The 25,336-nt window shown below is 43.0% G+C and overlaps 1 protein-coding gene across 5 annotated transcripts in view; it reads right to left on the bottom strand.

Annotated features, from left to right (window-relative positions):
- The window catches only part of LOC129815277 (SLIT-ROBO Rho GTPase-activating protein 3-like), a 62,965-nt gene extending 38,891 nt beyond the window's left edge, over positions 1 to 24,074 (bottom strand). The window contains exons 1-2 of one of the 5 annotated variants that reach the window (XR_008753406.1): positions 23,565 to 24,074; positions 7,297 to 7,492 (exon numbers count right to left, since the gene is read on the bottom strand). Coding sequence is in view for 3 of the 5 variants with exons in the window: in XM_055868947.1 (XP_055724922.1) it covers positions 7,297 to 7,492; positions 23,565 to 23,631 (263 nt within the window). In the remaining 2 variants the exon portion in view is untranslated. The remainder of the gene's footprint in view (positions 1 to 7,296; positions 7,493 to 23,564) is intronic. The other 4 variants (XM_055868947.1, XM_055868945.1, XM_055868944.1 and 1 more) reach the window with 4 other exon arrangements.
- Positions 24,075 to 25,336: the final 1,262 nt, after the last annotated feature.

Raw genomic sequence — 25,336 nt, 5'->3', positions numbered from 1 at the left:
AAAATAAGTAATAAGTAAACCGGTTAACAGTTGACATCCACAGTATGGAACCATTCCTATTCAACCAATAGTATAGTTTGCGGTCACTATCGTTGAGCTTTTGGAATCTACCAGTGTAGATTAACAGATACTATAGTGTAGAAATGAACAGCAGATCAAGTGAGGTGTTTATAAATGAAAGCCTGGAGGTGAGATAAACGTTTAACACTTTCTGTTCATTTCCTGTAGAAGAAGGAAGTAGAACACGCTGAAAGAAGGAAACTAACTCTCACTATCACAGTCAGATAGGCATCTTCTGCTGAGCGTGCACCTCTCTTTATATAACTTCACATACGGTCAGATAGGCATCTTCTGCTAAGCAGGCTGAGGTAATATTGTGTGAGCGGGAGATATCTTTTCTACTATGTTTTGCTAAGCATGCATCTCTTGTCCTATAACTTCACAATCAAAAGCCTATTTGGTAAGGAAGCTCTTGTCTTATCTACTAAGACATCAATAACCACAGGTTGAGTAATGAACAAATGACTTGGGATGAGTCTGCACAGCAAGGGCTCCTGACTCCAGCGCCTCTCTCTCCAACCAGACAAGGGAAAAGTTGTCAAAACAGAGAATAAAAGAATAAGGAAAGAAGTTCCTGGTTTAGAGAGGTAAAAAAGACGAGCTTTAATATGATGCTCCAGGTAGCCTAGACTACTCTGATTCTTTATATCCAGGATCCTTTGATTAAAACTTCCCCATATCTTCCCTATCTGTGGTGGAGGATGTGAATGATTGATCCTAGACATACAACCTGCTGCCAGGAACTCAATTGGGGCCCAACCCAGCAAGTAGCTTTGCTCTGAATCAAAAGTAAACTATCTTGGCAGAATTATAGCGTTGAGGAAGTTGTTATAGAGCTGTCCATTGCAGATAAAAGATCACTAGTACTAGGAGAGGAGCACCACTGCAGTGATCTGTACTGCACTGCAGCACTGGCACAACACTGCATGGGAACTGGAGATGCAGTGCACATCTGTTCATTAGTCGGTAGAGGTGACTTACTGCCTGACAATCCTAAATGGCACCCTATTCCCTATATAGTGCACTACTTTTGACCCGAGCACTATAGACCCTGGTCAAAATTAGTTCACTAAATAAAGAGCAGGGTGTCATTTGGGACACAGTCCCTGTTTCCTAGCAGGGGGAATGAGCCACTACAAGGCTTCTGATGAAACAGATAGACGATTGGCAATCATTCTGTATCACATCATTAGATTAGAAGCATATTGTATCATTCAACATTATTGGGAAGACAGAGAAAACAGCTTAATTAGACGTTGACTATTTCCAACCAACATTATGCGAAGATGAATTTCTGGACTTCATATGTCTTCAAGTTTATTTAGAGTAAACTTCAAGTCCATACATTGGAGAGAGAGAGAGACAGTGGGGTAGAGAGAGAGAGACAGTGGGGTAGAGAGAGAGAGAGAGAGAGAGACAGACAGACAGACAGAGACAGAGCGAGACAGAGCGAGACAGACAGACAGAGACAGACAGACAGAGACAGACAGAGACAGACAGAGACAGACAGAGGATTGACCATAGAGGATTGACCATAGAGGATTGACCATAGAGGATTGACCATAGAGGAGTCTCCTTAAAAGACAACAAGGATGATACGCATGGGGATATATAGTCAGGTCAAGTGCAAGTGTGTGTAAGGATGGCTTGGCCAAGTTCAGCCTTAACGTCTGCACTTACTGTACTGTGGCCACCCTCTGCGGGGTCAATGCATCCATTTTTCAAGGGAATTGGAAAAGGAGTCCATGACGAGATTTCAGCTTTTTGATGTTAATAAGGCGACACTCCATTTTAACTCCTCCTCCACATTTATTGGATTGGTTCAACAGTGCAGAAGAGTTTTTTTTCTCTCGTCAGGACCAGTAAGAAAGAAATACAACTTATTTAACACCTGCTACGTTAGAATATACTGTGACTATACTCATTGACATTATACAACTGATTGAGTATTCCTTGCTAATAGCACTGCACCACACACTATATAATGATTTAACTGTAATAATCGACTGACAATATGTGAGTGCATACGGTATGACCCGTTGGAATATCGTATGTCAATATAAATTACATCTTAGTCTTGAGAAGTATGTCAATATCATAGGGTGCCATTTGAGATGCTGCCATTGCAAAGGACAGCTTAGTCTTGAGGAGTATGTCAACGTAAAGGACAGCTTGGTAGAGCTTCATGTGAAAGTCACTACAGGCTTCATTAGCTCAGTGAAGCAGCAAAGAAGATGGCGCCTTACTGTATGGCTGCCGTCTTGCGAGCTCAGACCGAACTTTGCTATTTTGTGATTCTCTTGATGTTTATATTTACTTTTTTGCACAAAATGTCTCAGCTATCATTTCTTATGATCGACAAGAACTTTTGAACATTAGATCGGCAGATAATCACCTCAATTCCAGCTTCATTTTTCGACCCATCTGTAATTCCAACGCTATTTTCAGGCTATCCAAGAGGAAAAGCAGGTGAAAAAGAGCCAGGAGGGGAGCCCTGGTGAGATTCAGGCAAAGGGAAAATTGGCCACCTCTTCCCTACATTTTATTGGCCATTGTACAGTCTCTTGATAATAATATGGATTACCTCCAAATCGCGGGTTTTCAATCAACACGACTCTCGTAACTTCAATATGCTCTGCTTTTTTGAAACATGGCTTTCAGACAAGATACCCCCATGCTTATCCAACAGAATGGATTCTCCATTCAACAAGCAGACCGGACATCAGATTCAGGGAAATCGAGAGGGGGAGGGATATGCCTCTTCATCAACAGTAAATGGTGTGCTGACTCTAGCAAAGTGGAAGTTTCGACAAATTGTTCACCCATCTTGGAATACCTGATGGTCAAATGCCGACACTTCTACCTCCCGAGAGCGTTTTCACCTGTTATCGTGACTGCTGTATATATTCCACCTCAGGTCAAGAAAAACAACACGCTGGCACTTAACAAACTGTACGAGGCTATAAACAAGCAGGAAACCATGCACCCGGAGGCTACTTTCCTTTTTGCCAGTGATTTTAATTCCACGTCATTAACACGTGTAATACCCAACTTCCATCAACACGTCTCCTTTGCCACTAGAGACGATAAAGTCCTAGACTATTGTTAGTCAACCCACAAGAAAGCACACAAGGCCCTCTCTCGTCGCCCCTTCGGCAAATCAGATCATGACTCTATACTCCTGCTTCCTACAAGCAAAAGCTCAAACAGGAAGTACCCATGACGCTCTCCATTGAGAAATGGTCCTCCGAATCAGAGGCTACGCTAGAAGACTGCTTTGCTAGCACTGACTGGAATATGTTCCCCACAGTGAATCAATCATAAGCCCTGGATTAACACAGAGGTTAGCACTAAACTAAAGGACAGGGCTACAGCATACAGGGCTATCACAGCCAACCCCAAGGCTACAGCTGAGGACATACCCAAGTACAAGAAGTCCCGCTACGACCTCCGCAGAGCCATCAAACAAGCAAAAAGACAATAAAGGAACAAGGTGGAATCCTATTACACAGGCTCCGACGCCCATCGCATGTGGCAGTCCATTATGGAATACAAAGGAAGACCCAGCTGTGATCTGCCCAATGATGCCTCGCTGACCCAGCGGACTGGGTGATCTTGCTCTCCGAGGCCGACGTGAGAAAGGTTTTTAATCCGGTCAACACTCGTAAGGCCGTGTGGTATTCCAAGGCGCGTGAATATTCACAGTAATTTTCAACCTCTCCTTGTCCCAGCCTGCAATTCCCACGTCTCAAGCTGACTACCATCATTCCTGTTCCCAAAAACTCTAAGGCTACCTGCCACAATGACTACCGCCATGTAGCACTCACATCTGTAATCATGAAGTGCTTTGAAAGGCTGGTTATGGAACACATCAACTCCATCGCTGCAACAGACCCATCGATGACGCAATCTCAACTGCACTCCACACTGCCCTCACCCACCTAGATAACAGGAATACTGTACATCTGTGAGAATGCTATTCATTGACTTCAGCTCAGCGTTCAACATCAAAGTCCCCTCCAAACTCACCACCAAGCTAAGGACCCTGGGACTAAACACCTTCCTCTGCAACTAGGTACTCCGCCATGCTGACCCTCAACACGGGGGCCCCACAGGGGTGTGTGCTTAGTCCCGTCCTAAACTCCGGGTTAACCCATGACTGCGTGGCCACGCACGGCCAAGGTGGGAAATGCACTTTTTGGGCACAGTGGATGGTGGATACCCACATCTTTTTCCCTATGCTGTACCTCACCTCGCTTTTCCGCTGTAATGTTGAGATTCTTTCTTCCAGAGCTGACACAAACACACACACACTTACATCTAGGATTTTTTTTTATATAACTGTTCCCAAATGTTCTGTCCCCACCAGTCAATGTGGGGAGGTCTGCAGTGGAGCAGGTCGAGTGCTTCAAGTTCCTTGGTGTCCAAATGCATCACTAAGGACTGAAAATGGTCCACACACACACGCAAACAGTCATGAAAATATTTATCATGGGCCCTCAAATCCTCAAAAAATTCTACAGCTGCACTGTTGATGGCATCTTGACTGGCTGCATCACTGCTTGGTAGGGCAACCGCACTGGCCTCGATCGCATGACACTACAGAGGGTGGTGCAGGCAGCCCAGTACATCAGAGCTCCCTGCCATCCAGGACCTCTTCTTTATTGCACTGACTCTGCACACTCACACTATGCACACACAAACAACATGCACACACATTCATGCTGACTCTATACACACACACATATACAAACATCATATACAGTGCGCTGCTTCTACTTTGTTTATCATATATCCTAATGCCTTGTCACCTTACCCCTATACATATCTAACCCTTCCACTCTGGTATCAGTGCACATTGTAAATATGATATTGGCACTGACCCTGGAACTGACTCTGTATATACAGTTGAAGTCAGAAGTTTACATAAACTGATTTAAATGTATTTAGCTAAGGTGTTTCACAATTCCTGACATTTAATCCTTGTAAACATTCCCGGTCTTAGATCAGTTAGGATCACCACTTTTAAGAATGTGAAATGTCAGAATAATAGTAGAGAGAATGATTTACTTCAGGTTTGATTTCTTTCATCACATTCCCAGTGGGTCAGACGTTTACACAAGCTTCCTACAATAAGTTGGGTGAATTGTAGCCCATTCCTCCTGACAGAGCTGGTGTAACCGAGTCAGGTTTGTAGGCCTCCTTGCTCGCGCACGCTTTTTCAGTTCTGCCCAGACATTTTCTATGGGATTGAGGTCAGGGCTTTGTGCTGGCCACTCCAATAACTTTACTTTGTTGTCCTTAAGCCATTTTGCCACAACTTTGGAAGAATGCTTGGGGTCATTGTCCATTTGGAAGACCCATTTGTGACCAAGCTTTAACTTACTGACTGATGTCTTGAGATAATGCTTCAATATATCACCATCATTTTCCTTCCTCATGATGCCATTTGTGAAGTTCACCAGTCTCTCCTGCAGCAAAGCACCACCACAACATGATGCTGCCAGCCCCGTGCTTCACGGTTGGGATGGTGTTCTTCGGCTTGCAAGCCACTCCCTTTTTCCTCCAAACATAACAATGGTCATTATGGCCAAACAGTTCTATCTTTATTTTCATCAGACCAGAGGACATTTCTCAAAAAAGTATGATTTGTCCCTTTGTGCAGTTGCAAACTGTAGTCTGGCTTTTTTTATAGCGGTTTTGGAGCAGTGGCTTCTTCCTTGCCGAGTGGCCTTTCAGGTTATGTCGATATTGGACTCGTTTTACTGTGGATATAGATACTTGTGTACCTGTTTCCTCCAGCATCTTCACAAGGTCCTTTGCTGTTGTTCTGGGATTGATTTGCACTTTTCGCACCAAAGTACGTTCATCTCTAGGAGAGAGAACGCGTCTCCTTCCTGAGCGGTATGACGGCTATGGTGTTTATACTTGCGTACTATTGTTTGTATAGATGAACGTGGTACCTTCAGGCGTTTGGAAATTGCTCCCAAAGATGAACCCGACTTGTGGAGGTCTACAATTTTTATTCTGAGGTCTTGGCTGATTTATTTTGATTTCCCCATGATGTCAAGCAAAGAGGCACTGAATTTGAAGGTAGGCCTTGAAATACATCCACAGGTAGACCTCCAATTGACTCAAATGATGTCAATTAGCCTATCAGAAGCTTCTAAAGCCATGACATCATTTTCTGGAATTTTCCAAGCTGTTTAAAGGCACAGTCAACTTAGCGTATGTAAACTTCTGACCCACTGGAATTTTGACAGAGTGAATTATAAGTGAAATAATCTGTCTGTAAACAATTGTTGGAAAAATGACTTGTGTCATGCACAAAGTAGATGTCCTAACCGACTTGCCAAAACTATAGTTTGTTAACAAGAAATTTGTGGAGTGGTTGAAAAACGAGTTTTAATGACTCCAACCTAAGTGTATGTAAACTTCCGACTAACTGTAGCTTACCTACGTTCTCGTGCTCTCCTTATTTCTACTTCTCGTGTGTTTTTGACCTTTTTTATATGGATTTTTGAGTGCTGCTGAATTTGATTACTGCATTGTTGGGAAAGAGCGAGCAAGAAAAGCTTTCACAGTACTTGTGCACGTGACAATAAAAATTAAGCTTGAAACTATATAGCCCTCAAACTCAACTCTGGACCTAGAAGCCATTTCCACTGCGTTTTTCCATTGTAACGGAATTACACTGAGACTCTGATTTTTCACTTTAAAATGTATGCCAAACAAAATCCATTGATTTCAAAGTCTAACAAACCATACAACTCTAAGCACAAGGGCTACTTCTAACAATGAACAGAGAACATTTTGCAAAAAAAAACATTGCTTTAAGAACAGTGCAGATACAAAGTTTGGTAACAGAATGACTGCACCAACTGCACAAATCGCCCATATGGTACTGTGTTTTATAGTAAGGGAATGTGTGTAAATGAGCAGGGAATGACATCAAGACACATAAAAAGAGAAGATAATGAGTTTGACCTAGATGGGAAAGGCACAGTAGTTTCTAGTGGTCTGAAGCCACAAGCTTTCTTGGCTCTCCTCTCCCTCTCCCCCTCTTTAGACTAATAGAGAAGTTAGGATTACCAGACAGACAGTACACACACCTCCCTTTCTATCAGTAAAAAATATATAATTGCTGTTCATCATTCTGTCCTAATATACATCAATAACACGATTACAGGGTTACCAGACAGAGAGTAGCCTACACACACTCTCGACAGTACCCACTTAAAGTGCTGGTGTTCCCTGGAGGAGCGTATCTTGGCGGAGAAGCGCTCAGCCAGTTTGTCCAGGCCTCTAGAGTACTCCAGCTGCAGCTCGGCCTTGCGGCGGAAGAAGTCCTGCAGGTCCTGCAGCAGCTGTAGCCGGGATTCCGACTGCTGTTCAAGACAACGGAACTGCTCCACCAATTGGTTACGGATCTCTGCCAATTAGAAAGGAGGAAAGGACAGATTCAACGAGGGGCAGTGTGAAAAGGTAAACGTGTCTTGCGGTCGTAAGGGCAGGCATGCAGGAGGTAAATGATACATTTCACAAAAATAATGGTAGGGGAGACGAGGGCTAAAAGTAACACAGGGTCAGTAGTAATAGCTAAATAACTCAAATTAGAAACCACATAGAAAGCGGTTATTCAATTTGCTAATGCTTGGTTAGTGTTTCTACATATCTGAGACGTTTTAGTGTAGGAGTACCCATCAATTATTTGTTGTTTTAGTTTTGAGGCCTGAAGTGAATATTCTTGCCACCTCTTTTTTTTTTGCCTGTAGAACATTCCCCATTTACTATATCTAATCATATATCATTTTAAATCAGTAAGAAGAGGTCTTTTGATTGCTATAGTTGATGACAATAATTATTGTTGTATTTTCTCAAGACTCAGATTAGACTCAAATTAGTCATTGTGGGTCAGTTGTAACGCATGTTACAATATACCCCTTACCTAATGTCTATGGTATTTTATTTAGACACATTCACATAATGATATAAAATGTCACTTTACATAACGTTTCCCAGTACAACTAAGAATAATACCTTAGAAAAATGTAAAAAGTCAAATCCATACTTTTGAATGGTAATATCAAATATGGGCGATTCCATGCCAGCGTAGCCCCAAATTATTTTTGGGATCTCAGATTGTTCAGGTAATTCTCACATAGAAACTTCATTGGTAGGAAGGATGTTTGACACGCTTTTTACATTTGTATCACAAACTATAAAAAATTATGAAAGTGTCCATTTTAGGCCCTTTTTAGACCTAGACGGGGAATGTGTGTGTCTATATGTGTGTGTGGGTTTGATCTTGTGGTCCTCCGTGAATGGCGATTGTTCTATGCTTCCGGCTGGGGTGTCACGGCCTATGCTGTTTTGTGCTGGGCTTGCCATGATTGCTGTAGAATACTGTAGCCAAGTTGCTGGCCAGCTCAGGCCAGAGCGGGATTGTGAGCCTGCAGCCAGCAGAGAGAGAAAGAGAGAGAGCAGACTATATCAGCATCACCTCACACTGTGTCAGCCCAAATAGATCACACACCTAATAGGACTCAAGCCACTGTAAGTCACTGTGGCACTGGTGTGGCTATGCTGACACCAGAGCTTTGGAGATACAGGCATTCAGTAACTGCATAACCATGGTTACTATACAAAAATGTATTAATATTCCTTTTGGTAACTTCTTCAAACATACTATAGTGTATTGAAGGAGTTTGATCTATATATGCTGCTTAAATATATGATTATAATAATATATTAATATATTATTATTTAATGGTGATGTGAGACTGCAAGGGTTTTTACATTCTTGGGTCTATATATTCTACACATTTTGCCATGTGGCTGAGAGAACAATGTGCGGTTTTAAAGCAAATTTCCTGCAATTTAACACATCTTGCCATGGCTTATGCTATCTGAGTGACTAACATTATAACAACAAAATCAATTGGGGCACCATGCCATGACAAAAATACTCCTGAATTCATCATTTTGGGGATTTTAGATTCTCCCTGAGAGTCAAGCTATTATTTTGGTGATTATCAGTTCTCAAAAAATATATTATTGAGAAATATACAGGTCAATTATCTTTTCTACATTCTTTATATCTGGTTTTAGTCATTTAGATTTACACCAAAAAACATTTTACCAAAACCCCTTATTTTTTAAATATTTAATTTAATGAAAACATATTATTTTACTGTTTGGACATAGGTGGCCCAAAAAAACACTTAAGACAGCCTGCCCAAGAATGTTTTATGCAGAAAATTTGTGATGTCAGACTGCAAGGGTTTTTACATTCTATGTAATTTTAGGTAAAAACTCTTTGCATTTTTTCCATTGTTAGGCTATTAATTGGAGCAGTGATAAATAGAAATCGTAGAACACATTTTAATTCAAAGAATGTGTACTTTTTTAGGATGACTGTCACGTTGGTATGAAGAGATTCGGGAGACAGGCGCAGGAATGTGTAATACGTTTTTTTATTATACCCCAAATGATGGCGTGCCGTGTAAAGGCACGGGGACGAAGACCAAACAAACACGTAACAAAAACACAGGGTTGAAACCCAAACAAAAGAGCGAGGAGTACCTCGAATAAATACACACGCACAATGATTAACACACGGGACGAGACCCGTAATCATCTGGCAATCCACAAGGGCACGCAAACCAAAACACACAGCACAGGTACTCACACGCACCAACGGACATTGTAACAGTAAATCGACAGCACCATGGTGAACAAAGGGCATATATATACAAATACAATCAGTGGGAATAGGGGCCAGGTGTGCACAATGAAAGTTCCAGAGGGATCCATGACAATGACAAACTCTTTTTTGTGGTCCCTCGCAGCACAATGTGCAGATCTCAGAGGCCTGACCTACATTATATTCTCCATCCTGTCTGCCTAATTCAGCAGACATGCATCTCACATGTAGGCTGCTACTGCATCTATGAGCAGTCAAACACACACTCAAACAGACACACAAAGACGCACACACATATGCATGTGGACACAGACAGATAGACAAAGACGCACATGCATACACACACACGCAGCTCTGTAAAATCATATCCACACGTCATCCAACTAATACTGTAAAACACCCCCCCCCCGCCCCCCAAAAAAAGAAAATCTGTATTCTACATTTTAGATTCTGAAGATGAACAGATGGTCCAATGCAGTATTCCCATAATGTGGTGGTGAGCTTCTCTTGATTCCCTTAACAGAACCTGTCCAAAAATATGGAGATCATGACTGAGCCACTCCAAGTCTCACGCATGGCAGCCTTTTTCTCATCATGCACTACTCAGCAAACAGACAGGAAGTCTGTAGAAATATATCAATGAACCAGATTCTTCTGCCCCCCTGCATATGAAAGGCACTTTTGTTTACTTCTCAATGGCGTTTTTGTATTGATGAATAAAGTGTGTGTGTGTGTGTGTGTGTGTGTGTGTGTGTGTGTGTGTGTGTGTGTGTGTGTGTGTGTGTGTGTGTGTGTGTGTGTGTGTGTGTGTGTGAGCAAAAGTGTGTGCCCTCACTCTCTCAGCCGCCTTGTTGGAAATGTATCCACATGGTCTCCATGGCTGCCTAGTTGCCTGGATACAGGACCCTGGAGGCATCTCCACTGGCCTGGCCAGATTTCCTCTGCTGTGTTCCAGTATGTTCTGTGTTCTGTTCCCACCCAGCAGCCCTTCTATTTATTAGCATATTGTGCTAGGACCAGGAGAGAATGACTGCCTCCTCTCATTAAAGCCACGGAAGTTTAAGGCCGACCGCGGTACTTCAGGCATTGTTGGCAGAAAACAGGACCCCCCATTATAGTGAATGGAAACCTCTTTGTGTATAAAAAAAAGAAGACAATCATTGTACCAATAATTGGTTCTAATACACCAGATGAATGTCCTTGAACCAAAGGAGTTGTAAGGATAATTTAGTTGCTAATGGCAGCCTGTAGTACCCTCAGCCTCAGCCTTCAACTTGAGGTACTCAATGAGACACTTCCTAGAGTAGTTCAAACTGCGCATGTTCTGTGTCCATTAGACGCCATCTTAATCTACTTAATTTGGCTTCAATACGCAATTAAGTCTTCACATAGGAATGAATGGTGTCACATGATCGATGGCTTTGTCCATTCATATATACAGTCATGGGTTGGGACAAGGGCAACTTTCTGTCGTGTGTCTCAAATGGCACCCTTTTCCCTATGTAGTGCACTATGTTTGACCAGGGCTCTGCTCAAAGGTACTGCATTACATAGGGAAAAGGGTGCCATTTGGACAACAGCCAGAGTCTCTCAATAGACAATGAATAGCCTGCTGAAAGGAGCAGTAATAAAGTGGCAGGCAGCCTCGCAACCCTACTGTGTGAAAATAGAGTATCAAACAGCATGCTTTTTTCTTATTATGTAGCCATAATACTTTCCCTACCTGTCAACTATTTATCTGTTTTGGGGGTAATACTTTCCCTACCTGTCAACTATTTATCTGTTTTGGGGGTAATACTTTCCCTACCTGTCAACTATTTATCTGTTTTGGGGGTAATTTATGATAAATTAGTGGAAAATCAAATCATGTAATCTATGTATACATCCCAAATGGCATCCTATTCCCTACATAGGGCTCTGGTCAAAAGTAGTGCACTATGGACCATAGGGTGCCATTGGGATGTACTCCATGTGAAGATCAAATGGCTGGTTGATATTATAATGTGATCAGTGTGATAAAGATAATAGCCTCATGATGTTTCCCTTCCTAGAGCCCTAGCTCTAGGTATGTATAGAACAGTAAAGGCTATGAAAGGAGGGTACAATTGATGGGCACTATTCGCTGGATGCTGCAGGCCTCCACAGAGTTGAAGTACCGCCCTAAAAACACATACAGAATCAATGCACAGGTGAGAAGTGTGAAACACACACATGAACCACACTACATGCACTAACTGGAAGTCACTCTGGATAAGAGCGTCTGCTAAATGTTACTAAAATGTAAATTGTAAATGTATAACATAGCAAAATACTATTCTACAATACCCGTTGCGAAACCCACTTGTTGATGCTTATTTATAAAACCCTCTTAGGGGTCACTCCCCCCTATCTGAGATATCTACTGCAGCCCTCATTCTCCACATACAACACCTGCTCTGCCAGTCACATTCTGTTAAAGGTCCACAAAGCACACATCCCTGGGTCGCTCGTCTTTTCAGTTCGCTGCAGCTAGCGACTGAAACGAGCTGCAACAAACACTTATGCTGGACAGTTTTATCTCAATCTCTTGTGTCTGTGACTGCTTTGTGTGACCTATTGTTGTCTCTACCTTCTTGACCATTGTGCTGTTGACTTTGCCTAATAATGTTGGTACCATGTTTTTGTGCTGCTACCATGTTGTGTTGAAACCATGTTGTTGTCATGTTGTGTTGCTACCATGCTGTGTTGTCACGTGTTGCTGCCTTGTTATGTTGTTGTCTTAAGTCTCTCTTTATGTAGTGTTGTGTCTCTTGTTGTGATGTGTGTTTTGTACTATATTTATATTGTATTTATTTTTTAATCCCAGCCCCCCGCCTCCTGCGGCCTTTTGCCTTTTGGTAGGCCGTCATCGTAAATAAGAATTTGTTCTTAACTGACTTAGTTAAATAAAGGTTAAATAAATAAATACAACCATAAGGCCCTAACAGCTGCATTATTGTAGGAAAGGTGAATAAATACCTGTCTGTATGTAATGTAATGTAGGGCTCGATGTTTCTACCTTAGAATAACAAAATGTGATCTGATGTAATTAAGTCAGACATCACGGTCAATGGTGAGTTCAGACTAACATCTCTAATTGGTAGCTGATGTGTTTTGCCAAAATGACTCAGATGTTCTAAAGCCCATGCCCATGGCCCATGGCACAGTCAGTGAGACTTCATTAATGAGTGCACAAAGCCCGTCTGCCTGTCAAATGCTAGGGCCCATAGAGCTCTGGTCAAGGGCCCATACGGCTCTGGTCAAAAGTAGTGCACTATGTGGGTTACAGGGTGCCATTTGGAACGGATCCACAGTGTTTGTTTTCGTCAGTAAAAGCTGAGTGGCTACAGCTCTGGTCTGGTGGGTTTCACAAGGATTTGAACCCAAATATGAATTACTCACAAAAAGCTGAGGGTAAGTTTAAAAACAGAATGAAATATGACAAGAAAAAACACAGAAAGAAAGCCTCTGGTTGCTTAAGACAAGTCAGTTCTCTGGGCTGAGTAGAGGGTGGATGTTTACAGCTGTTGTTTCACCACACACACAGTTGGATTCGTACGGATATAATGACATGTATTTTTTGTGTGCAATGTGGATGCTTGTGCAGCAGGTACAGTACATATATACAGTGTAGATATTTTGTCCTGTAGCTAATGTGCTTACATATATGGAGGTATTTTCCCAAACAGAAGGGGATTTCTATCACCACGGCCGTAACCAGTGTCTCTGAATTGGTCCTTCCATTACTATAATTGCAGACACCTATTAAGTCAGTCCAGTGTTTCATTCCCCTCCCCCCCACCAACTCATAATCATAAAGCTTTGATTATTTTATTCAGCTGTTTAGTGTTAGGGCAAAAACCAAAACGTGCACTCAGCGGGGGCCCCAACACCGATTTTGGGGAAACCTGAAATAGGGAGTAGCAGATTTGTTTAGAGATACAGTAATACAGTAATGCACTTTTCTCCTTCCCACAATTACTGTAGTAGCTAGTCCTGTTCTGTCTGTCTGGGGCTCAGGTGTTGTGTGCAACATCTTGACCGCTGTCTGGTCGCCAACCAACCCTGCTGCCTGTCCAGACTCCTACACAACCCTGCTGCCTGTCCAGACTCCTACACAACCCTGCTGCCTGTCCAGACTCCTACACAACCCTGCTGCCTGTCCAGACTCCTACACAACCCTGCTGCCTGTCCAGACTCCTACACAACCCTGCTGCCTGTCCAGACCTCTACACAACCCTGCTGCCTGTCCAGACTCCTACACAACCCTGCTGCCTGTCCAGACTCCTACACAACCCTGCTGCCTGTCCAGACTCCTACACAAACCTGCTGCCTGTCCAGACTCCTACACAACCCTGCTGCCTGTCCAGACTCCTACACAACCCTGCTGCCTGTCCAGACTCCTACACAACCCTGCTGCCTGTCCAGACTCCTACACAACCCTGCTGCCTGTCCAGACTCCTACACAACCCTGCTGCCTGTCCAGACTCCTACACAACCCTGCTGCCTGTCCAGACTCCTACACAACCCTGCTGCCTGTCCAGACTCCTACACAACCCTGCTGCCTGTCCAGACTCCTACACAACCCTGCTGCCTGTCCAGACTCCTACACAACCCTGCTGCCTGTCCAGACTCCTACACAAACCTGCTGCCTGTCCAGACTCCTACACAACCCTGCTGCCTGTCCAGACTCCTACACAAACCTGCTGCCTGTCCAGACTCCTACACAACCCTGCTGCCTGTCCAGACTCCTACACAACCCTGCTGCCTGTCCAGACTCCTACACAACCCTGCTGCCTGTCCAGACTCCTACACAACCCTGCTGCCTGTCCAGACTCCTACACAAACCTGCTGCCTGTCCAGACTCCTACACAACCCTGCTGCCTGTCCAGACTCCTACACAAACCTGAGGTCTGCTTATCGTGAGAATAGCTTTGGCTAGTAATAACCCTGCTGCAGAGCAATGTTCCCACTAAACTGTGCACGTGCGCGGCAGCCCACTTCCTCCAGGACTGCCACGCAGAAGAAATGCCATGCTGCGGAGACACATAAGAGATTAGCGCCAAAGTTCTGACACATTTTAACAGACCGAACACAGTGACGGGAAATGGCAGCGAGTAGCGCGGACCGAAAGTGAGCAGGTGTAATCTGAATAAAGGGAAAAAGGCCCTTCTTGAACATAGGATGAGACATTCGTACCAATTTACTAGAGAACCAGTTTGGATTTAAGTATAACTTTTGTATGACTGATGCCTTTAGTGAGAGGTCTAATGCTTTAATATTTAATAATTTTAATAAAAATTGAGAAAAAGTTGGTGAAGCAACAGCTTTGCTGGAATCAGAACAATATGGGGGTCAGTTCTGATGATATGGAGCTGGAGGATGAGAGTCAAGGATCTGAATGGTTGGTTGTGGAAAGACATAGGAAGAAGAAAGATCATGATATTGAAAGCAGTGGAGCGTCTAGTAAAGAAAGCATAAAGAGGGCCAAGGTAGGAAGCAAGAGTAATAATGTGTTGAGTGGAAAGTGGTGATAGTGTTTGATGAGACCACAAGGCCTCACTTATCCGACTAACTAATGCCATAGAGAAAGAGGTAGGTGAAGTGAAATTAGCTTGGTTCGTTGGAAATGGTAGATTGTTAATATTGTGTAGTAGCCAGGCTCAGCAAAAGAAGATTCTGAAAATGGAAACGCTTAATTGGAAGAAAATGAAAAGCCATGTCCCTGGTGCTAGATTGAAGGGAAGTCATCACTGGAATCCCAACATCTATGTTGATGTTAAAGAAAATGTGAAGGAAGGCAGAATGATAGAGGCCAAAAGGTTGATCAGCAGGAAAGAGGGTCAAAGAAGTGAAAACTTATCAGTGATGCTGAGGTTTGAGAAAGTCTTGCCGGGAAAAGTACATATAGGATTCCTTAGTTTAAATGTTCGAGAATTTGTTCCATATGCACTGCAGTGTTTCAAATGCCAAAGAATGGGACATGTAGCTGCTCAGTGTAAAGGAAATAAAAGATGTGCCAAGTGTGGAGGGGCCATGATTACAGTGAATGTGGAAGCAATGTGAAGATTAAGTGCTGCAATTGTGTGGTAGAACACAGTGCAGCATTTGGTGGATGCCATGTACAGAGAGAGGCTAGAGAGGCTCAGAGATATAGCACCATTCATGATGTATCATATGCAGAGGCCGTAAAAAAGATTGGTAGAACTACAGTGCGGACTGACAGAGCTTACATGGACAGAAGTGGACCTACTGTCGGGGATGGCGCTTCTGATGGTCCTGGCAGGGTTTCCAGGCCTGTTCAGAAATCTTGTGCTCATGAATGTGCGGTGTCAAAGGACACTTTGATAATGAATAAAGTTGACTTCATAGTTTTTATTGGTAAGGTTATCAATACGACTCGGGTTGTGGAAAGCAGAAATGCCAGGTTGAAGGTTATTGTGGAGATGGCAAAAGAGATATTGGGAGTATCATATGTTACTGTTGACATGCTGAAAAGGGTGGAGTGTTTCTGCATGATATAGATCAGTTTAATGCGTTGGGGAGGGTTTTTGGGGGTGAGGGTGTGGTAGAAGTTAGGGATTTATTTGGTTTCGATTTTTTTTCATGGTAGTACACAATTGGGCAGATCCTGATCGATCGTACAATGGACTGCCATGCTATCATAGAAGAAGAAGAAGATACGAGATTTAACTTCACTGAGTTCACCCCATTAGTTTGCACTACATAGATCAAAAAATATTCTGTGATCGAATCAACATTATATCAGCCCCTTTTCAATGCAACAAACAAATCTAACTTTGCAAGATTGAGTCTGTGATTTTGCTATAGGCAGAGCCAGAGAGCAACGGAGTAGAATTCTATTGGCAGGGGTAGCCCATGAGCAGTCGTTCAGTTAATGCGCATTTCAGATCAGTTTAGATAAGAGCACAGTGTGCACATTTTATTTTTATTTAACTAGGCATGTCAGTTAAGAATTAAGAACAAATTCTTATTTACAATGACAGCCTAAAAACAGTGGGTTAACTGCCTTGTTCAGGGGCAGAACGACAGATTTTTACCTTGGCAGCTCAGGGATTCGATCTAGCAACCGTTCGGTTACTGTCCCAACGCTCTAACCACTAGAATATCTGCCACCCCATTTGTTGATGTTCTTCGCTAATTAGCAAGTTATTTGCTAGTTAGCAAGTTATTAGCCCAGTTATAGATACGTATGGGGAGTTACTGCTTCCAACAAAAGCACAAAACATGTAGGCTACATTTCAAGCGGTCTTTTGAGACAGGCTTGAATATGCAAATAAGCCAACAGGCAGAGGGGTAGCCTACATTGTGGGCCAGTGCCAATCTCTCTGAGCTTGTCTCGCTCTTCACTGTTATCCATGCGTGGCTGATCACATGACACCTAACACAGACTGACACTTCAACATCATTTGGCACAAAGTATGGCAGTGAGCCCATTTCCTGTGAACACTTGTCTTGGGTGACCAGTAATAACTATAGTACTGTATGTCTTTACACACTCTTTGGTTGAATTCACAAATTCAAATTATTTTAGTCTGTGGGGAAATATTTACCTTTAATGTGGTCATACATTTGGCAGGAGGTTAGGAAGTGCAGCTCAGTTTACCTACTCCTCTCTCTCAATTCCGCCTTAATCTGTTGCTGATTTTCACATTGATTGTTGATGTTGCCATAGCAGCAGACATAAAACCAAAAGTGCAGAAGGAGAGAGGAGAAGGGAGAGGAGTGAGGGTAAAAGCATAGTACACAGAGTGGGTGGGAGGCTGCAGTATAGGTGGGAAGGGGATGGGGGGGGGGGGGGGGGGGGGGGGGGGGGGTAGCATTGTTGCTAGCCTGATCCCAGGTCTGTTTGTGCTCCCTTGTCAACTCCTATGGTAATTGTCACGTAATTAAACCATAATGTCTCATGACAGTGTAAGTCATAGCATGTTTTCATCATGAATAATACTGATGAGCAGAAGGGTGTTAACTGGCCCAGACAGTCATGGAATACAGATCTACTGCAATACATGCATTATGGGGTGGAGACAGACAGGAGGAACACAAGCGAGACACACAAACTCACCCTCTTCATTCTTCTTCCTACAATGATCAAAGGAAACAAAACTGCAATAATGTCTTCCTCTGTGGCAAGACTACTGTAAATAACAGTACCTTTACTTATTAACATTTTGACACGTTAACATATTGCTGCAACACCACAGTCATTTTTACGACCCAAAGCGCCAACAAGGCAGTTTGTTTGTCGGAAAATGTGTTGCTCTTACTACATCTTCCAATCTGAAAGATCTTTCGGTAAAAACAGATCTACAACACCAATGTTTCCTGAATTACCATGGCTTCTATGTGCTTATCCATCTATGAAATGTATGCATGCATCTAATTAGATCAAACCAAATGAAGCATTTAAGCGTAAGACCTAAATGGATTGACTCCAAAAGAGTCTAATGACATTACAGGGAGTGTTCTCTAGGCACGGAAATGACCCATGATACAGGTCAACTAACCCTCATTCAGTTGAGTAGGAGTGGGGGGGTACTAGAAGATAGTGCTACTGAGGGTAGACGGCAGTGCCTTGCTGCATGCAGTACATCCAGAGGTTTGTTGAACGGCGTGTGACTGGAGTCGAGCTGGTCGACTGAGATTCTTTGGAATGCATGCAAATATGTGTATGGAAGCAAACCAAGGTAGGGCTAACAGACTGCAGCTGGGTTCCACTTCCAACCCACTAGAAACTGTTTTCTCAAGTCTGGCTAGTATAGTGAGCTGGAGCTACAATAGGAAATGAATATGATAGCAGGCTGAGTAATTCCATAAACATTAATGTATTGTCAAAATACCATATACTGTACATGCACTCATGCAAAGACATCAGTGCACAGAACAAGGGACTGTGGTCTATTCCAGTCTGAACTCCTTACCTGCTCCATAATCACACTGTACTGTACTATACTGTATATTCACACATTGCACCATTAATGGCGGTTGGTTTCGGTTAATTCTGACACATACCAGTTGACGCATCATTCATGGGAAGTGACTGGCTTGTTAATGAGTGGTTGGACCACATACCATACATACAACATCCAGTGTCATGACAAGGTAACTAATGACGTCATCTGTCATGACATGTCAACATAGCCAGGTATAGCGCCATTGACTGTTCATCATGGTAACGTTACCTCTGTTGGTCCTTCAACAATGTTGAAGTCAAATTCTCCCAAGAAAGTAGCCTGGTCCCAGATCTGTCTTTCCAACTCCTATGGTCAATGTTGGAGCCGTGACATTGACTGTAGGAGTTGGCAATACAGCACAAACTGATCTGAGACCAGGCTACTAAGAAAGAACACATAATTGTCCAGAAATCTGCTGCGGGCCCATAAATGGAGGGCTGACAGCTGACTGCACTACAGTAAATGCTGTTTAGTCAGCTACCTACTCAGCACTATTTGACCGCGATGCCAGAGTGTAACCCTTATAGCCCTTCTTACACCCAACTAAACTGATCCCAGACAGCCTGGCAAATGAGCTGTCAACTTAAAAGCTTTTCCTGAAACTGAGACGTCCTCTCACACCCACAAGCACACACACATTGATTAACGCAGGCATGCGCACACACATGCACGAACGTACAAACACACACTCAAGGAGTCAACCAAGACTTCAGCAAACTACATCAACATGCTACAGTATGTACCTCCATGTCTCATTAAAAAGCAGCGAGAGCAGCTCAGATTGTCCATGATGCACTATGGTCATACCCTGCCCCCACAACGGGTGATAAGAGGGTTTCAGTGTTTGCTGCAAGTACAGTCTAAAATTAGTAACAATATTTCAATCCAAGTGTGATAATACCCTACACGTGTCTGGTATCTACTTAACACAGCATCTCACACTTTGGTGGAGAGAAAAGATCAATGTATATCTTTCTTTAGTACAAGGTAGATTGACAGAGAAAAAGTGTGTAGATTGTTGTTGGTTAGAAACATGTCTAACAGAGGGTCTTTCCATTGTGTCATCTATCAAACTATGTCATTCTGGACTTCATCAGACTATTTTTGTCTTGAGTGCTATATTGTCTGCTCAGCTGTTCTTCCACAAGCTTCTTCAATAAACATGTTGGAGGGTAGAGGATTCTATATGTGATCCTGTGTGGCTCAGTTGGTAAGAGCACGGCTATAGCAATGCCAAGGTTGGTTGTAGGTTCACTTATTATAGGGATCACACATGCACTCACTGTACTATAAGTGGCTTTTTACATGAATAAGAGGGTGTACTGAGCCTTCATCCTCTTAATGCGTCAACTTGGAGCAGCCATCAGCTTTAGAGGAGTGCAGTAGAGATATCTACAGCTAGCTACACTATATTAAACTCTGCTGGGTTGACTTTAGATATTTCCTTATTTAACCAGGCAAGTCAGTTAAGAACAAACTCTTATTTACAATGATGGCTTACCCCGGTCAAACCCTAACCCGGACGACACTGGGCCAATTGTGCACCGACCTATGGGACTCCCAATCACAGCCAGTTGTGATACAGCCTGGAATCGAGCCAGGGTCTGTAGTGACACCTCTAGCACTGAGATGCAGTGCCTTAGACGGCTACGCCACTCAGGAGACCACAAATTAGATAGAACCACCATCTATCTTCTACAGTCACAGGCAGAGTCCCAAATGGCACCCTAAAGTAGTGCATTATGTAGGGATATAGAGTGCCATTTGAGATGCACTCACATATTTAGCAGCAGCAGTCAGACAATAAAACCCTTTCATAGTTCCATAATTTATGCTGACAACATATATTATTTATGGTGTTTCTGAGCTATTTGCTGGTAGAGAGATTCCCCAGCCAGACTCTCTATAGTTCCAGCACTAACATGTTTCCTATTCGTGAGTGTAAAAAAAATGGTTTATGTTGCATTAACTTACTCTGGGGTCTAACATGATAGAATGTTACTGATTAACAAGGCCATCCCTGGTCACTGTCATCCCAAGACATCTTTGAAAGACCTCTTCTCATCCCATCTCTTTCTTTGAATAGATGGATATCATATGAATTCTACTGAAATGACACTGAAGTGAAAAGATGGTGGCTCAATTCCATATCACCCACTTCCCGTAGGCCCTCCATTTGTGCGTTCACACTCGCCTCCGCAATATGCGCAAGTGTCCCAAATTTAGGGAGTGAAAATGATCGAGGGTGTATTGGCTAACTAGACCCTTCGATAGCCACTTCAACCAAGCCAGCATGGATGCAGGTTCCAGAGCAAAGTGCTATCCCAACACACACAGCAATATGTTTGGAGTTTGCGCAATTTCATACTAAAGAATTGAGAGGTGTGCCAAATTATATTACATGTGCTATGGTGTCCACCCAGTCTGCCCAAAGTGCGGGGAAACATTTGATTATGCAGCTTTCTCGCAGCGACATGAGGATTTTACATGTTGTGGTGGTCGTCTTCAAAGTTGTTTCTGCTGGTCGCAAAAAGCTAAATTAGCATAAAATGAGCTGAAATAAATGTAAACGGCTTTGAAAATAAAATGCTTGTGGTATGCTCCATGCTCTGTTGACATTTCAGAGATACACTTGTTTTTGTGAGAAATCCTAGAAAAAGCATTAATATGAAAAGCGTATACTAAAATGTGAAAATACTACATGTCATGTCTCAAAATCAATATCTATTTTACCTCTATATTATTTAAAATCCTGTGGATTCGAGAGGAAAGATGACGAATTCAACAGGAAAGTGAGCCTGTTAGGTAGCCTTCATTCTCGCAAAGCATCCAGCCTAGCTGACACAATGCTCTGCAATGTTCTGTATTTTTGACCACTTTTTTTTCTGGCCATTGATTTAGTCACCCGAATTTTGGCCATCCTACATGGGTAAAACATCCTACAAGGGTAATTGAACAGATTATGATAGAGACATGAGGTTAGGACTATTGTTTTTCTTAAAGGATTATCTACACAATTAACATATTATTTTACCCATTGGTCAAAATATGCGTTTTTGATTGGACACCCTACAGGTATGTTTGTTTGTGCCTGATTTCGAGGCTTGATACATAAAACAAATGAAATACCGCCAATGTTTAACTGTTACCGAGGTTTACTTCTTGTTAAATGGCAAGGAGGATTAGTTAATTAGAATTTCATTATTATTTAAATGTGGAACATAAATTGCATCACAAGTGTGTCCCGAAGTTGATGGGTTTATTAATGAATACCCTCGCCACTCTATTGATAGCCCCATAGAACCACCCTGATCTCACGAGCTTACGTTCTGCTATCTGTGTAGCAAACAGAATGTAAGCATGCCTGACCAGGATGATTCATACGAGGTTACTCTATTTAAGTCACCCCTAGGAGTTGTCACCAACACGTGGCACGGAGGGCATTCAGAATGAGTTGGTAGTGGCGAGGGGCTACTTTGGGATTCACCAGGTCATGTATTAAGATGATGATCCACTGTATAGGTCAGAGAAGGCTGTGATCAGGTCAGAGGTCATGACCTTTAGTCTCTGAGACACTAGGCTACTACAACAGACCAGCTGGTGTAATGATGACCTCGGCTCTGAAAGTAATCTACTACATTCTATAAATGAAGGAAAAACAATCCACACAAACACACTTTCTATCTCTATTGTTAATTTGTCCTTAACAAGGAGAAAGTTCCCCACATATTGTGGACCATGTTATTACTGCATAATGTGGTGTTATGCATTTTCACTATTCCGTGGGAAAGTGTCCATGCACTACTGCCCTACCAAGCAAAAGAGCAGTAACTGCTCATAGAGTGAAACTGAGAAAAATGACTTCAAAGTTTTTTTACTGTCCAGCCAACTGAATTGTAGGCAGAACATTGGAGATGTGGTTGTCTGTTGTTTTTTATTCATATTGACCCCGACCTCTAACATGACATTTGTCCCTAGACGGCAGTTACTGCCTTCTTGCTTGGTACACCCACTGGAATACGTTTCCATGACGATTGTTTTTAACACAAACTTGTGTTAATATATTTATTTGTATGTGGCTGTCCTTGTCATAAAGTTTGACACTTGTATCAACGAAGAACAATACCAAGGTCAACCGTAGACACAGCAGCACAAAGCTCAGTGAAACCAAGGTAAAAGGCAGTAAGTAACTGACGTGTGTGATGGCAGTAACTGACGTGTGTGATGGCAGTTACTGCCTTTTTCCTTGGTTTCACCTTAACTTTTTGCAGTTACTGCAAACATGACCCCCCATTTTCTCCAATACACAACACAATGGAGTCAGGATATTTGTCCAAAAGATAAAGCATGCATTTAATGTATAAAAAAAGTAAATAACTCCTTTTTGACCAAATGCAGTTGTCTCTTGTTTGGTAGGGCAGACTAGACCTACTCACCTAGCAAATATGTAAGGTGCATTGTGCAGAGCTTTTACTGAAATGATGTTGAATAGGAGTTATTATCTGATGAACATAGATGTTTATCTGGCTTCAGGGACCCTTTGACCATGGGAATTCACACGACAACAAAAAACAGCCCATTGCGTTTAAACAAATGCTTATATTTATGGTGAAGTAAAAACAACATGTTGTTGATGCCACCAATGTCGTTCACTCCCGAATTCCAAGTTATGCAAGTCTACTCTTGGCTACTGCTGCTCCCTCCAGATGCATTTAGGCTAATAAATGAGTCTAACCTGACCGTCAAAACACAAGCAAATACATTTGTACAACATTTGTAATTTGATGGGATCTCTATGTACCAACCTTTCACCTGAGTCTCGTAATCCCCAATAATCTCCTTGTCCTTCTTGACTCTCGTATGAGATGACATGATTCTTTAGGAATTAATTATGGAAGCCTGTAGACGTCGCCTTAAGACACCACAACGTAGCCTACAAATCTCTTCGCCAGATGCGTAAAGCAGGGTGGGCTTCATGCGTTTCAAAGAACTTCAGTGTCCCAAATTGCACTTGAGGTTGCAAGGCGATCAATGCGACTTTGAAATGCAAAACAAATAAGGATACCTCCCCTCTGTCGTCAACATAGCATTTTAGAATGTCTGTAAAAATAAAAAAGAATCTGCATTTACTGCATGTTCAGTAAATTATATGTTTCAATATAACCACTGCCTTGAAGCAGGGTGTATGCGCAAGTGTTGCATCGTGCGATTTTCAATGCGTCTTCCAGCCGCCCTTTTTCCTGCAAGTTCTCGGTCTGCTGCAGCAAGCCAGGAAGAGTTGGACGCTAAAGTCATCTCAGACTCCTCCCACACTCGCCTCCCCTCACACAATCTTTCACACTCTCAGTCTCTCACTCACACATACACACTCCCTCACGTACACATGCATGCTGACACACTCCCTCACATACACACACATGCAGAGAGGGTAATTGCAGTACAGTGGTTATGCACATGAATCTGACAATGATACACTGCTCAAACAAAATAAAGGGAACACGAAAATAACACATTCTAGATCTGAATGAATGAAATATTCTTATTAAATACTTTTTTCTTTACATAGTTGAATGTGCTGACAACAAAATCACTCAAAAATGATCAATGGAAATCAAATTTATCAACCCATGGAGGTCTGGATTTGGAGTCACACTCAAAATTAAAGTGGAAAACCACACTACAGGCTGATCCAACTTTGATGTAATGTCCTTAAAACAAGTCAAAATGAGGCTCAGTAGTGTGTGTGGCCTCCACGTGCCTGTATGACCTCCCTACAACGCCTGGGCATGCTCCTGATGAGGTGGCGGATGGTCTCACATTTACATTTACATTTAAGTCATTTAGCAGACGCTCTTATCCAGAGCGACTTACAAATTGGTGCATTCACCTTATGACATCCAGTGGAACAGCCACTTTACAATAGTGCATCTAAATCTTTTAAGGGGGGGGGGGGGTCAGAAGGATTGCTTTATCCTATCCTAGGTATTCCTTGAAGAGGTGGGGTTTCAGGTGTCTCCGGAAGGTGGTGATTGACTCCGCTGTCCTGGCGTCGTGAGGGAGTTTGTTCCACCATTGGGGTGCCAGAGCAGCGAACAGTTTTGACTGGGCTGAGCGGGAACTGTACTTCCTCAGTGGTAGGGAGGCGAGCAGGCCAGAGGTGGATGAACGCAGTGCCCTTGTTTGGGTGTAGGGCCTGATCAGAGCCTGAAGGTACTGAGGTGCCGTTCCCCTCACAGCTCCGTAGGCAAGCACCATGGTCTTGTAGCGGATGCGAGCTTCAACTGGAAGCCAGTGGAGAGAGCGGAGGAGCGGGATGACGTGAGAGAACTTGGGAAGGTTGAACACCAGACGGGCTGCGGCGTTCTGGATGAGTTGTAGGGGTTTAATGGCACAGGCAGGGAGCCCAGCCAACAGCGAGTTGCAGTAATCCAGACGGGAGATGACAAGTGCCTGGATTAGGACCTGCGCCGCTTCCTGTGTGAGGCAGGGTCGTACTCTGCGGATGTTGTAGAGCATGAACCTACAGGAACGGGCCACCGCCTTGATGTTAGTTGAGAACGACAGGGTGTTGTCCAGG

This window comes from Salvelinus fontinalis, chromosome 18 (genome assembly GCF_029448725.1).
Source record: "Salvelinus fontinalis isolate EN_2023a chromosome 18, ASM2944872v1, whole genome shotgun sequence".
NCBI classification, from domain to species: Eukaryota; Metazoa; Chordata; class Actinopteri; order Salmoniformes; family Salmonidae; genus Salvelinus; species Salvelinus fontinalis.
The sequence above is the reverse complement of the archived record's forward strand: the minus strand, read 5'-3'. Positions and strand labels throughout refer to the sequence as shown.